At 35.3% G+C, this 13,478-nt stretch overlaps 1 protein-coding gene across 1 annotated transcript in view; it reads right to left on the reverse strand.

The window, feature by feature from the left end:
• The window catches only part of LOC150107671 (uncharacterized), a 236,160-nt gene that overhangs the window by 100,872 nt on the left and 121,810 nt on the right, over positions 1–13,478 (reverse strand). Inside the window, exon 9 of the mRNA XM_090392165.1 lies at positions 4,185–4,311. Within this exon, the coding sequence (XP_090248291.1) occupies positions 4,185–4,311 (127 nt within the window). The remainder of the gene's footprint in view (positions 1–4,184; positions 4,312–13,478) is intronic.

Genomic DNA, 13,478 nt, shown 5'->3' on the forward strand with positions numbered 1-13,478 from the left:
TGTAGTCTTTGTGTTCTGAAATCCTGATATTCACTGTCCTGCCTGTTTGGCCAAAGTAGGGCAATTTACAGCTGCAAGGGACCTGGTATACACCAGGTAGATCTAGGGGAAGTGGTTGGTCTTTGATAGAGCGAATAAGGGATGCCAACTTTTTATATGGTCTATAACAAGAAGTTAGGTCATATTTTTTGAGGATATTGGTTATTTTCTCAGAGGTTCCCCGGATGTAAGAGATGGTAATAGATTTAGTGTAATCTTTATTGTGAAGGGGGTGGGGAGGGGGATTGTGGTTTACTGGTGTTGTATTTTTTGGATTTTTTTGGGTTGTAACCATTGGCTAAGAAAGTGTTAAGGATGTGGAATTGTCCTTACAATGTATAAGGAAAAGTGCAAGGAATTGTCCTACTTTGGCCAAACAGGCAGGACAGCGAATATCAGGATTTCAGAACACAAAAGATTACATCCAGTTTCACCAGTACAGCCACTCTGGGCTTGCAGACCATGCCATAGATACCCGCCATAGAATTCGTTGGAAGAAAACTAAAATAATACACCGCAGCAAGTTCAAGTACGAAAGATTATTCATGGAATCAGCAGCAGCTCTAAAAACATTCCAAACCTCAACAAATTTGGGTGCACAAGAACTACCCCAAATTTGGGAGATTTACATCATGAGAACTTCAGTCCAATGGCCAAGATAATAACCCAATTAGCCCACTAGGGGGGGGGGGCACCATTAGGACTTTAGGAACAATATTAGTTTCTTGCCTTCTTCCTCATTTGCTTTTGTTAGTGCCTGCGTGTACATACCATATTTGTGTGTTCCTGAAGATGGCAACGTGACATTGCCAAAATATCGAAGGTATTCATTAAAGTTTCCTTTAATTAATATCCATTTTATGCATCGTAAATTCCTTAAGTTAATTACCAGTTATGAATTACCAACGTATAAGACTTGCTACAAGAATGGGACGATACAATCAAAGAAATAATCAAAATGTAAAAAGAAGCCTCTCATAAATGGTTAAGCAGTAAAAGATTAGAAGATGAAATGGAATATAAAAGAATAAGAGCCATAGCTAAAAGAAAACTCAGAAAAAGACAGAGAATCATGGAACAAATTTGTCTCTAATTTAGAACATGATTTATATAAAAGAAGACCCACTGTATATAAGATTTTGAAACATTTAAGTACAGATACTAAAGAAAACAAAAATTAAACATCAAACTGAAATTAGAATAATTTCTAAATTTCTATACAGAATTGTGGACACAAATATTTTAAAAAAAGATAAGTGGCAAATATTTAACGAAAATGAAAAGGAAATAACTAAAGAAGGATTAGAAATCAGCCTGAAAGGAACAAGAAATGGAAAATAACCTGGAGAAGATAAGTTAGGTTCAGAATTATATAAATATGAAAGAATAAGGTTCAAAGAAGGACTCCTATTATTTTTAAATAAAATCTATTCAACTAGTAACCCACCAACAGAATGGAAAAAAGCAATTGTGATCCCTATCTTTAAAAAAGGCAATAGATATGACCCTAAAAATTATAGAGCATAAGTATAGTAAATTCCTGATACAAAATATATAGCAGAATTTTAAATAACAAACTAATAAAATATTGTGAAAACTTTATTTTAGAAGTACAGAATGGATTTAGAAAAGGACGATCATGTATAGACTCGGCTTTCTGTTTAAATTGAATAATAGAGAAAAGAAGAGAATATAATTTAGAAACACACATTATTACATTTATTGACTTTGAAAAAGCATTTGACAAAGTTAAAAGAAGCATTTTATTTAACATATCAAAAGAAAGAGACAAATACCAAATAATATTCTAAGAGCTATCATAAGTATATATGAAAATAATCAAATACAAATAAGATTAAATCATGAGCTATCATATACGAGAGAGATAAACCAAGGAGTCTGACAGGGATTCTCTTTTTAATATTTATCTAAATGAAATAATAATAAAATGGAATAAAAATTTCCATCAAGGTATTAAACTCTCTCCTACTGTGAACTTAAATACTCTCCTTTTTGTCGATGACCAAATAATAATTACAAATTCTAAAGATAACTTACAAAAAGATATTTTAAATTTAAATAAGATAGCCAAAGATTATGGAATGATAATATCAACAGAAAAATCAAAAACGATGGCCTTTAAAGGACAAGATCCAGTAAGAATAGTAATAGATAACAAGATTCTTAGAACAGGTGAATTCATTTAACTACCTAGGATATATGATTATATATGAAAATGAAAAAGATATAAATCTAAAAATTGCAAAATATTTAAAAATAACAGGCATAATGAACTCTATATTTAAATCTAACCTAGTACACAAACAAACCAGACTAAAAGTATACAATACATTAGCCCTAGCAGTCCAACTGCATGGAAGCAAAATCTGGACAATAAAACAAAAGACAAAACAGAAATTAATAACAGCTGAAATGAAGTTTATAAGAAAAACTTCAAAGTATATTCTATTTGATCACAAAAGAAATGAAGAAATTATGAAAGAATTAAACAATAATTATAGAAAAAAAAAATATATATATACAGGAATATTAAAAGAGAAACTAAGCAGCATTGTAGAAGACAAATTACTAGAAGAACAAAATGGTTTCCAAAAAGGCCGATCCTGCATAGATCCAATTTTTACTTTAAAATTATTAATAGAAAAGAGAAGAGAATTTCAAAAAGAAACACACATGGCGTTTATTGATTATGAAAAAGCCTTTGACAAAATTAGTAGACAAAAATTGCTTAAAATATTAACCGATTTAAACATACCAAACCAACTTTTACAATCTATTCAAGAAATATATACAGGAAATAAAATAGCAGTTAAATTAGAACACATCTCAGAATGGAAAGATATATCAAGAGGAGTACGACAAGGATGTACCCTCTCACCTCTGCTTTTCAATATATATATATAAATGAAATATTAACAATCTGAAAACAGCATAACCCATTTGGTATACAAATGACCCCGCAAATGAAGATAGACACACTACTATTTGCAGATGATCAAATAGTATTAGCTACATCAGAAGATGACTTACAAAGATCATTAAAATCATTAAATGATATCTCAAAGCAATATAATATGACAATATCTAAAGAAAAAACAAAAATAATGGCATTCAAAGGAGAAAGCCCAATAAGAAGTAACATAGTGATAGATAATAAAATACTAGAACAAGTAAACACTTTCAGATACTTGGGATGTGATCTATCACACGAAGAAGAAAAAGACATAGACACCAAAATATCAAACTTTGTCAAAGTAAATGGCATAATAAATAATATATTTAAACCATCCCTAGTACAAAAACACACTAGAATCAGACTATGTAATGTCTTGTCAAAACCAACTCTACTATACGGAAGCGAAACATGGACCGTGAAAAGGAAAGATGAAAAACGAATTCAAACAGCAGAAATGAAGTTCCTCAGAAAAACAGCTGGATATACCAAGTGGGACCACAAAACAAATGAAGAAATCTTACAATCCCTGAAAATAAAACCAATTAATTACTACATAAGACAGTATAAACAAAAATGGCTAGAACATTTAAATCGAATGGACAACAGCAGACTTCCAAAAATATTATACAGATACAAAATAAGTGGAAAAAGAAGAATCGGAAGACCAAGAAAGAGATGGCATGAGACCGGAACAGGCCACTTGGCCTAAATTCCATGTTAGGAAGAAGAAGAAGACATTTTTAAAAATGAATATGATAATTTTCAAAATAAAGCCTTATTTCTTTCAAAATAATGAATAAATAATCAGTTTACTAATAAAGTAATTACTAATGAAGTGTTAAGAATAATTTAAAACGAAAGAAAAACAAAATACACTTATACTTTTAATTATACAAACTTAGTCTGTAAACAAACAAAAAAAAGTGAAGAGGAAAGTTATTAAAAAAAACATTTTGGAGAGTTAACTAAAATACAAAATGATTTATTTATTGAAGATACCTTGATAATAAAAATTAAAGCAGTCAGCAGATATCATAATGATTACAAATGTGCATACAATTACTTGTAAATTTTACATTCTATTGCATACTGTTTATACTTTTAAAGTGGAAGTTTGATTTTTTTGAAAACTTTTTTATAAATTTAGAACATTTTTTGTAAAATTTACCTTTCTGAGGAGCTGGAAGATCTTCACCTTCGGGAACCTTTTCATGAGGAGGAGAATGAAGTTTTGATGAAGAAGTCTCTGTGGATAAGTTAGATCTGCTCACCTGTTTTAGAAAGACACGGTGTATCTGTAACACCAAAAAGTAATAAGATGGGGAGCTTTTTGTTGGATGCCTTTAAAGTATTCTATTGCCCTTCCTTTTTGGGTTATATTTTGCCTTAGTTTACAATTAAAAATACTTTACTCGGTGTTGTCCCTGGTGCTTTTCATATTATTTTGATCTATTAAAGGAAACTAGAACTTAAGCTAGTTCCAGTATACTTGGCATTAAGTAGATTTTTTTCTACATCATGTAGAAAATCCAAACTGAATTTTATTCAATTTATATGAAAAACTGTACTTTTGTATTAGCAAAAATTTAAAGAATTTTAAAATAATACTGCTGACTCACTAATAACAACTGAATTAAAATTACTCAAATCCCAGACATAAATGGCTATTCTTATGCAACCTATACAACTTGTTATTAAAACTTCAGAACAAGAGCATATATAAAGAACATTTCAAATTATCAAATATTTTCTCGGGATAAGTCAGATACTTCACATAAATTGGAATGATCTCTTGATAGTAAAATGGCAGTCAAAAGCAGAGTAAAACAAAATTACAAAGCAACTGGCAGAGAGTAACAAAATGTGAAGGATATTCACATGAAAGAAAAGGAAAAACTACTGTGTAAATGTTTTCTTCAACAGCAGTGAGTCATCTAAGCTTTCAATCTTTTCCTCATGCAGAGGATTATTACCTAGTATTTCAAAGATATAGCTTATTTCAGAAATAGAAACCAGCAGCAGTAATATTTGGAACTTAAAAAAACAAACAAACTGACACTACTGAATTTTCGTTTTTGTGACAAATGGCTGAACAATGATGATGGAAAAGTTAGTGGCTAAAACAGATTGCAGGGAAGTAGTCTGATATTAGACATACCATATCAGCATTATAGAATTTGGTTTCTGAAGCAGTAAAGATTGTGGGAGGGAAGATGCAATTGGAAATCTTCAAAATGAGCATGAGCATAAATGAGATACTACTGAAATATTATGGGATATAATTTTTTGACATTAAAAAAGTTTCACAATTGGAATGCGAGTAATGCAGTTTAACATATGTTCATATGTTCAGTTCATATATGTTCACCATATCCTATCTACAGTGGCTAAGCACTGGATATTATTGGAATGAGCATCTTACAGAAAAGAAAGGGGGGGGGGGAAGCATCACGTGTTGCAATTTTAAGCTAAATGCGAAAGTAAATGAGATTTACTGAAATATTATGGGATATAAATTTTTGATTTTAAAAAAAGTCTCGCAATAGGAATGTGAGTAATACAGTTTAACATCATATGTTGTTCATAAAAACAGAAAAATTTGTTTCTAAAACTGAAGCATGACGATCCGTATAACGGTATTTTGGTATATAATGTATTCATATTTATTTTAATAAATGTTATTTGAAAACACTGTTATTTATAAAAATTTAGCATAACGATTTTTAATACAAACATTTGAAAATAGCACGAGAATAATTTCTGCAATATAGTCATTAAAATAAAAGAACACAGATCGTCTTATTCCATTACACTGATTTGACAAATAAAAGACGACAAATTTATCATTACTAAATAAATTCATTGCAAAAGCTAATCTTTTGTCATTTCAGGATAGGTTATCTATTTTCATACATGTGAAATTTGCTTTATCTTTGGGAACAGACACGATAAATAAATCGTACAGCAAAAAATTAAAATTTTTTGAAGGAACTGCAGGAAATTCCAAGTAAAATAGTATACTTTAAATCAAGTGACATGGAGGTTGCTCCATTACACTTAATCCACTGAGCTTTACAATCACTGTTAAGATGGAGGAGGGTGATTACATGATAAAAGGCAGAATGCCCCTCGTGTTTTGATCTGTGAAAAATCCTAAAGGGGTCTGAGTATTTCATCTACTTCAGCTTGGAAGTTAATGGCCATATTATTGCACCATATGTGAATATCAAAAGTTATTTATTCCTGTGCATTTATTATTTACAGTTACAACTATAGTTCCTAGATATTGTTTGCTTCAGAAATATCCTGCAATGAGAAAAGCATGGAGGATAATAATAAAAGAATTATTATTATTTTTGCATAACATAAATGGCACACTTTATCAGATATACCATCATTTGTGGAATTCAATGATTTTCATCAGAAACATCGTATAGTAGCTGGTGCAGGAGGCACCAACCAATGTAAACATCTGCAATGCTAGGCAGTTCATGTAAAATACATCAAGGGGAAGACTGTTCCATAATATAGCAATTGCAGAGGGATGAAGGAGGAGGAGAAGAAACTTGTTCTGCGGTGGTTTTCAAGGTGCACTGTGTAGGGATTTGAGCAGCAGCAGCTGCATGTGTTCCAACAAGCTTAGTACTAAGCGGGGGAATTATTGATGTTATTTTGGATGAACATTTTCCATGGAAATATTTGTAGAAAATACAGTGTGGAGACTGATCGTCTGTGAAAAAGTGTGTGTGTGTGGGGGGGGTGAGTTGGTAAGAGATGGGTCATTAATAAGTCTGATTACTCTCCTCTGGATTGAGTCGAGCATTTTGAGGGAGCTTTTGGAGGCCCACCCCATGTGTGGTGCCTCCAAATTGGTCTCTGCACTCAGCATAGTGCGGAGACCGATCGTCTGTGGAAAAGTGGGGGGGGGGGGGGGTGAGTTGGTAAGAGATGGGTCATTAATTAGTCTGATTGCTCTCCTCTGGATTGAGCGAGCATTTTGAGGGAGCTTTTGGAAGCCCCCACCCCATATGTAGAAGCAGTATTTAATAGTTGGGTGGATCTGTGATTTGTATAAGTTAACAGCTGTTCAGGGGCTAAGTAATGTCTTGAGCAAAAGAGAAATCCTAGTTTTTTAGAAGCTGAGGATGCAACTGTTGTTATGTGTTTATGCCAGGAGAGGCTTAATGTCTCAGGGTAATTCCAAGAAGAGAAATCTCAGATTGTCTGGAAATTTGGGTGTTGTCAAAAATAATACTGGAAGGGAATGGTTCTTTTTTATGATAAATAAGACAGTACTGGGTTTATTTGCATTGAAATTGACTAGGTTATCTGAACCCCATTGGAGGATGGCTTGGAGGTCTGAAATGAGGGCAGCTCTTCTGTAGGTTGAGGTGAGTTGTGTGGAGTAAGGTTTATCGAAAGAAAGGGAGGAGTGCAATGTGCTGCCATCTGCAAAACTGTGTATTGGGTTGGAGGTAAGCTGAAGTAGGTCATTGATATGTAGTAGGAAGAGGGTTGGTGAGCGGACAGAACTTGAGGAACCCCAGCATTAGTTGAATGGTGAGAGGATAAGGAGCCATCCACCACCACACATAGTGTGCTTCCAGAGAGAAAGCTGGCAATCCAACTACAGAGGTCTTGAGATAGAGCAAACGATGGCAGCTTGCTTAGTAAGCCCTTGTGCCAGACCCGGTTAAATGCCTTGGAGATGTCAACTCCAACCACTTAACATTTGCAAAACTTCTCCATGGCATTTGTCCAGCGACAGAATCCACACTGGCAGTCGTTTATTAGACAGGTAGCTTCAAGGTAGTGTAGGAGTTGGGAATTGATGATTTTTTTCATTACTTTAGACAGGACTGAGGTGAGTGAGATGGGGCAGTAGTTGGATGGCAGTGACTTGTCGCCCTTCTTGGGAATGGGTTGAATATAGGCCAATTTCCAGGCTGTGGGATAGATACCAGAGGAGTAAGACAGTGTATATATAAGCGACATAGGACAGGAGACTTTTTTATGTCTAATTTGGACAGTATTCTACTGATCTCTTTCTGGCAAAAGGATATAGTGGGAATTGTATGTTGGGCATCTGGAATGGTTGGGGGGACATCTCCATTGTCAATTATGCATGCAATGGAAGCAAAGTGTGAGGCCAGAAGATTGGTCTTTTCTGTAAGTGATAATGTAATGAAACCATCTGGGTATGACAGAGGTCGGAATAGGTTGGGCAGAAGTTATGACCAATTGCTTTGGCGAGGGACCAAAAGGCTCAGCTGCCATTTGGACAGTCTGCTAATTTCCTGCTTTTTGCTCTTTCGAACTCTGTTTTGGAAGCATTGATTGTTTTTTTTTTTTTTGGGCATTTATTTTGGGCTTGGGTATAAGCTCTAAAGGAGGATGGGGTTCTTGATTTGAGCCAGTAATGGTATGTTTGGTTTTTCATTTGTACAGCCTTGGTATCAATATAAAAAATATAAAAAGATTCATACGAATCTTTTTTACTAAAGCCTGCAGGAGGTGGAGAAGAGGAAAATGGAATATATTCATGTGGAAAAGGGGCTAAAAGTAATTTTCACATTGGTTCTTGGAATGTGAATACCTTACTTCAAGCTGGAAGATTGGAGATTGTAAAGATGGAGATGCTAAGATTGAAAATAGATGTTCTGGGAATGGCTGAGGTGAGAGGGAAAGGAAAAGGAGATTATAGAACAGAGGATAGAACGAGAATAATTTACTCAGGAGGGGAAGAGCAGCATCAAGCAGGAGTTGGTATAATATTGAATAAATGAGTGGCAGGATGTGTAGAAGGCTACTGGCAAATCTCAGACAGAGTTTTGGTGGTAAAGATGAAAGCAAAACCAAGAAATATTCTACTTATTCAGATATATTTACCTACTTGTGATTATGAGGATGAGAAGGTAGAGATAGTTTATAGTGATATAGAACAGGGTTTGAAATGTAAAGAAACAAAATATATAATTATTAAGGAGCTCCGCCCCCTAGCGCCTATTGCCCCCCATGTTCCGGACTGGTAGGCCAGTTCGCCTTGCATTCTGATGACTCGAATTTCGAAGACTCGACACTCAGAGTAGTCCCTGAGTGTCAAGTCTTCAAAAGGGGCATCCATCCCCTGGCACCTACGCTGCCCCCACCCCAGAGTTCTGGACGGGTAGGCTGGTTTTCCTTGAATTCTGATGACCCCCCCCCCCCCCCCCCGAGTTCTGGACTGGTACTCCTTAAATTCTGATAACTTGAAAGGGGTCTTCCCCCCACCCGAGTTCTGGACTGGTAGGCCAATTCTCCTTGAATTCTGATGACTCGACACTCAGGGTAGCCCCTGAGTATCATCATCATCATATTCCTGCCAGGTACCCACAAGGGGTGTACAGGATATGATAGTACTACATGAAAAAATTATATCATTACTAACTTCCTATACAATTTTCCTCCAAATCAGTCTGTTACTTGTCAAGACGCCAACATTATCAGATCTTATATTTCTATCATCTAAGGCACTTTGTACCGTATCAATCCACCTATATTTGGTCTTCCTCTGGATCATTTTGCTGCCAACCTAGCAGAGAACACTTGTTTTGCTAATCTTTCCTCGCCCATTCTGTTTAGGTGACCATACCACCTGAGATTAGCTCTGCTAACGCATTCGTGGATGCTGACAATATCAAGTTCTTTCCTAATATCCTCGTTTTTAATATGATATTGCCATTGATGCCATCTGTTCACACCTATAATCTTTCGCAAGACTCTCATATCTGTGGTCTCTAGTCTTTGGTCAAGTGTTTTACTTCTGACCCAGCTCTCAGATCCATAAGTTAAAACTGGTTTGAACACTGTCTTGTATACAGACAGTTAATTTAGTGTTCCGACTAATTTCTCTCTTATTCCATATGAATTTATTCAATTGACTTCCAACCATACCAGCTTTGCTGATTCTGTTGTCTATTTCTATATTTAATTTACCTTCTTCAGTAAAAATCGTGCCTAAGTAGCTGAAATGTTTTACTTGTTCCACAGGTTCTCCATTCACAACACAGTTGACATTTTCAATGATTCTGCCTATTTTCATTGTCTTTGTCTTTTTATTGCTGACCTTGATACCATATCTATTACAACAACTATTCAATTTTGTCAGAGAATCTTGCAGACTTGTAGCAGATTTATTTAGAAGTATAACATCATCCGCATAAAGCAAAGAGCTGACATTAACATCTCAATTTTGATATGTTTAATACCACTTTCCTTCATAATGTGATCCATATAGATAACGAATAACAGAGGGGATAACGTACATCCTTGTCTCACACCAGATATAACATTAAACCATCTTCCTGTACTTCCTTCAATTCTAACTGCTGACTTACAATTCAAATAAAGACTAAGTATTGCTTGATATAATGCCCCATTGACACCATATAACTGCAGCGTATTGAATAGCTTCTCTCATATGCCTTTTCCAGCTCTACAAAACTTAAATACAGATCTTTGTTATATTCCCATGCTTTCTCAACTATTTGTCGTAAAGTGAAGATCTGATCCCGACAGCCACTGTTTGGCCTGAATCCATCTTGTTCTTCACCAAGCTTTTCTTCCACAATTCTTCTCAACTATTTCTCAAGTATACTTGCATAGATCTTGCCAGGAACTCTCAGTAGGGAATACCTCTGTAATTCTCACATTCAGTTTTATTTCCCTTTTTATATATGGGTACTATGAGAGCTCTACTCCAATCATCGGGAATTCGTCCCTCTGTCCAGGCTTTCTGAACTATGCAGTGCAGCCAATGTAAAACTCTTATACCACCATACTTCAGCATTTCTGGTCGAACATCATCTACTCCAGCTGCCTTTCCACATTTCAAGCCTTTGATGGCTTTTTCTACTTCAAGTATGGATATGTATTCCTGACTGCATGCCTGGTCAGTGTTTTTTACCACTGTGCTGTCATCACTGCTTGTTTCATTTAGCAGTTTTTCAAAGTAATTACTCCATACTTCAAGGATATCTTTTTCTCCAGTTTTCATGTCACCTTTATCATCTCTAACTCCTTTTACAGCACTCTTTCCTCCATTCCTAAGCTTCTTCAACCTTCTTTAGCCAAAACAGAAGAGGAAAGAGAGAAAAGAAAGAAGCAATGGATGATGGACAATATTTTGAAGAAAATATCCCAAAGAAGAAAGTCAGTTAACAGTAAAACACAGGAGAAAAAAAAAACAGTAGGGAGATACAGAGAGAGATAAGAAGGAAAAAGGAAGAGTGGTTAGATGAAATAAGTAAAGATACAACAGCAAAGGCCGAAAGAAATTACATAAAATTATAATTTATATAATTTTATAAATTATATAAAAACATTAATATGATGACAGGAAGGCGGAAGACGCAAAGGACTGGAGCAGTCAAGAATGAAAGAGGTGAAATTCTGATAGAAAAAGAGAAGATATTACAGAGATAGGAAGAATATGTAAGTAAACTTTATGAAGAAAGAGGAAGAGGAGAAAATCAAATGAAAGAGCATAGTGGACAGAGGCTGTACATCATGAGGGAGGAATTGAATCCAGTAATTCAAAAGATGAAAGAAGGAAAATCCCCTTGAATAGATGGTATACGGATAGAAATTATACGGAATATAGTTGAAAAAGGTATGGAAGCGTTATGGCAAATTATTAACGGTATTTATGAGGGACAAGAATTACCAGAGGAGTTTAGAAGATCAATTTTTTATCCCTATTCCAAAAAAGACGGGAGTTTTAGACTGTAACAATTTTAGAACAATAAGTCCTTTCTTTTAGGCTTGCACGGTGATTCGAATGCATTTTTGGAAATTATGGAGACAACTACCGTGTTTGAATAAAAACTTTAGTTTACTATTACTAAAATTTTACAATTCGACGTTTCGACTTTTATGTCAAGGTCATCTTCTGGAGCGTACAAATATACACAAGAAACAAGCTATACTACAATCATACTGGTTCATTAAAGACACTGACTAACCGCTACCACAATTTGTTGGCCTGACCTCTGGTGAAAAAAAAAAAAAAAAAAAAAAAAAAATTATACATCAACGCTAGAGTCCTATTATTTGTGTTGTCTACTATATACATATATTAACATCATTCCAGCCAGTTGGAGTGGAATGGTTTCTAATAATAGCAGATTGGCTAGAGTCCTGACTTATGTTGAATCTTTCAAATTAGGTTGGCTGAATGTGTGCCATCCAGATCCTTGGAATTTTCATACCATCTTTATAGTTGATATTTGGGTGGTTTATCAGGATTTCGCAGGATTCTTTAAATTTTCTTTCGTACCATGTTTTTGTGCAGTGTAAGGAGCAGGTGCTTTTCCAGTTGATTTGGTGTAAGGTGTTGAGTGCATGGTCTGAGAGGCCTGCTTCATCATAATGGTTATATTTAATGTGTCTAATGTGTTCTTTCTTGCGTATAGGGATTGTCCGTCCTGTTTCTCCAATGTACGGTAAGTTATAGGTGCAGCGGATGCAATAGACTCCAGGATGTGCTAATGGGAGGAGAGGATCCTTAGAGGAGCTGAATATGGTTTTAAGTTTAGTGGGTGGTTTAAAGGTGGCATTGAGGTTATAATGTTGTAGGATTCTGTTGATTTTGTTCTGTCTACTACAGAACAAATTTCCGCCCGACATTACGGCCCTCTTTGCCCACGTACTAAAGTCCGGTTACTTCGTGTGGCAAAACAAATTCTACCTACAAAAGGAAGGTACGGCCATGGGCTCACCATTATCCCCCCTAATCGCGAACTTCTACATGGAAACCTTTGAGCAAAGGGCTCTTGATTCCGCCACGCTTCGACCTACAATCTGGCTCGGATACGTTGACGACGTGTTCGCGATCTGGCCACACGGTCGACAAACACTAAACACATTCCTCAGCCACCTAAACAAACAACACGAACGCATACAATTTACCATCGAAATCGAAAACCAAAATTCGCTCCCGTTCCTAGACACACTAGTTACACGTCTTCCTTCAGGCAATCTATCCTTCACGGTCTACCGAAAACCGACACACACGGGCCAATACATACATGCGAATTCATATCACCACCCAGCACAAAAATATGGAGTCATAAACACCCTTAAAAACAGAGCCACAACTATTTGCTCTAACCAGCAAGCCATGAAACAAGAACTAAAAATCATTAGTGACACATTCATAAACAATGGCTATAACAAAAATACTGTCAATAAAATACTCTATAAAACCACAACAAAAACGAATCTAGATTACAGTAAAACGATAGCCATCCCATACATTAAAGGGTTATCAGAAAAAATCAACAGAATCCTACAACATTATAACCTCAATGCCACCTTTAAACCACCCACTAAACTTAAAACCATATTCAGCTCCTCTAAGGATCCTCTCCTCCCATTAGCACATCCTGGAGTCTATTGCATCCGCTGCACCTGTAACTTACCG

This window comes from Typopeltis vanoorti, chromosome 4 (assembly GCF_054136105.1).
Source record: "Typopeltis vanoorti isolate ZY-2024b chromosome 4, IOZ_Tvanoo_1.0, whole genome shotgun sequence".
NCBI classification, from domain to species: Eukaryota; Metazoa; Arthropoda; class Arachnida; order Uropygi; family Thelyphonidae; genus Typopeltis; species Typopeltis vanoorti.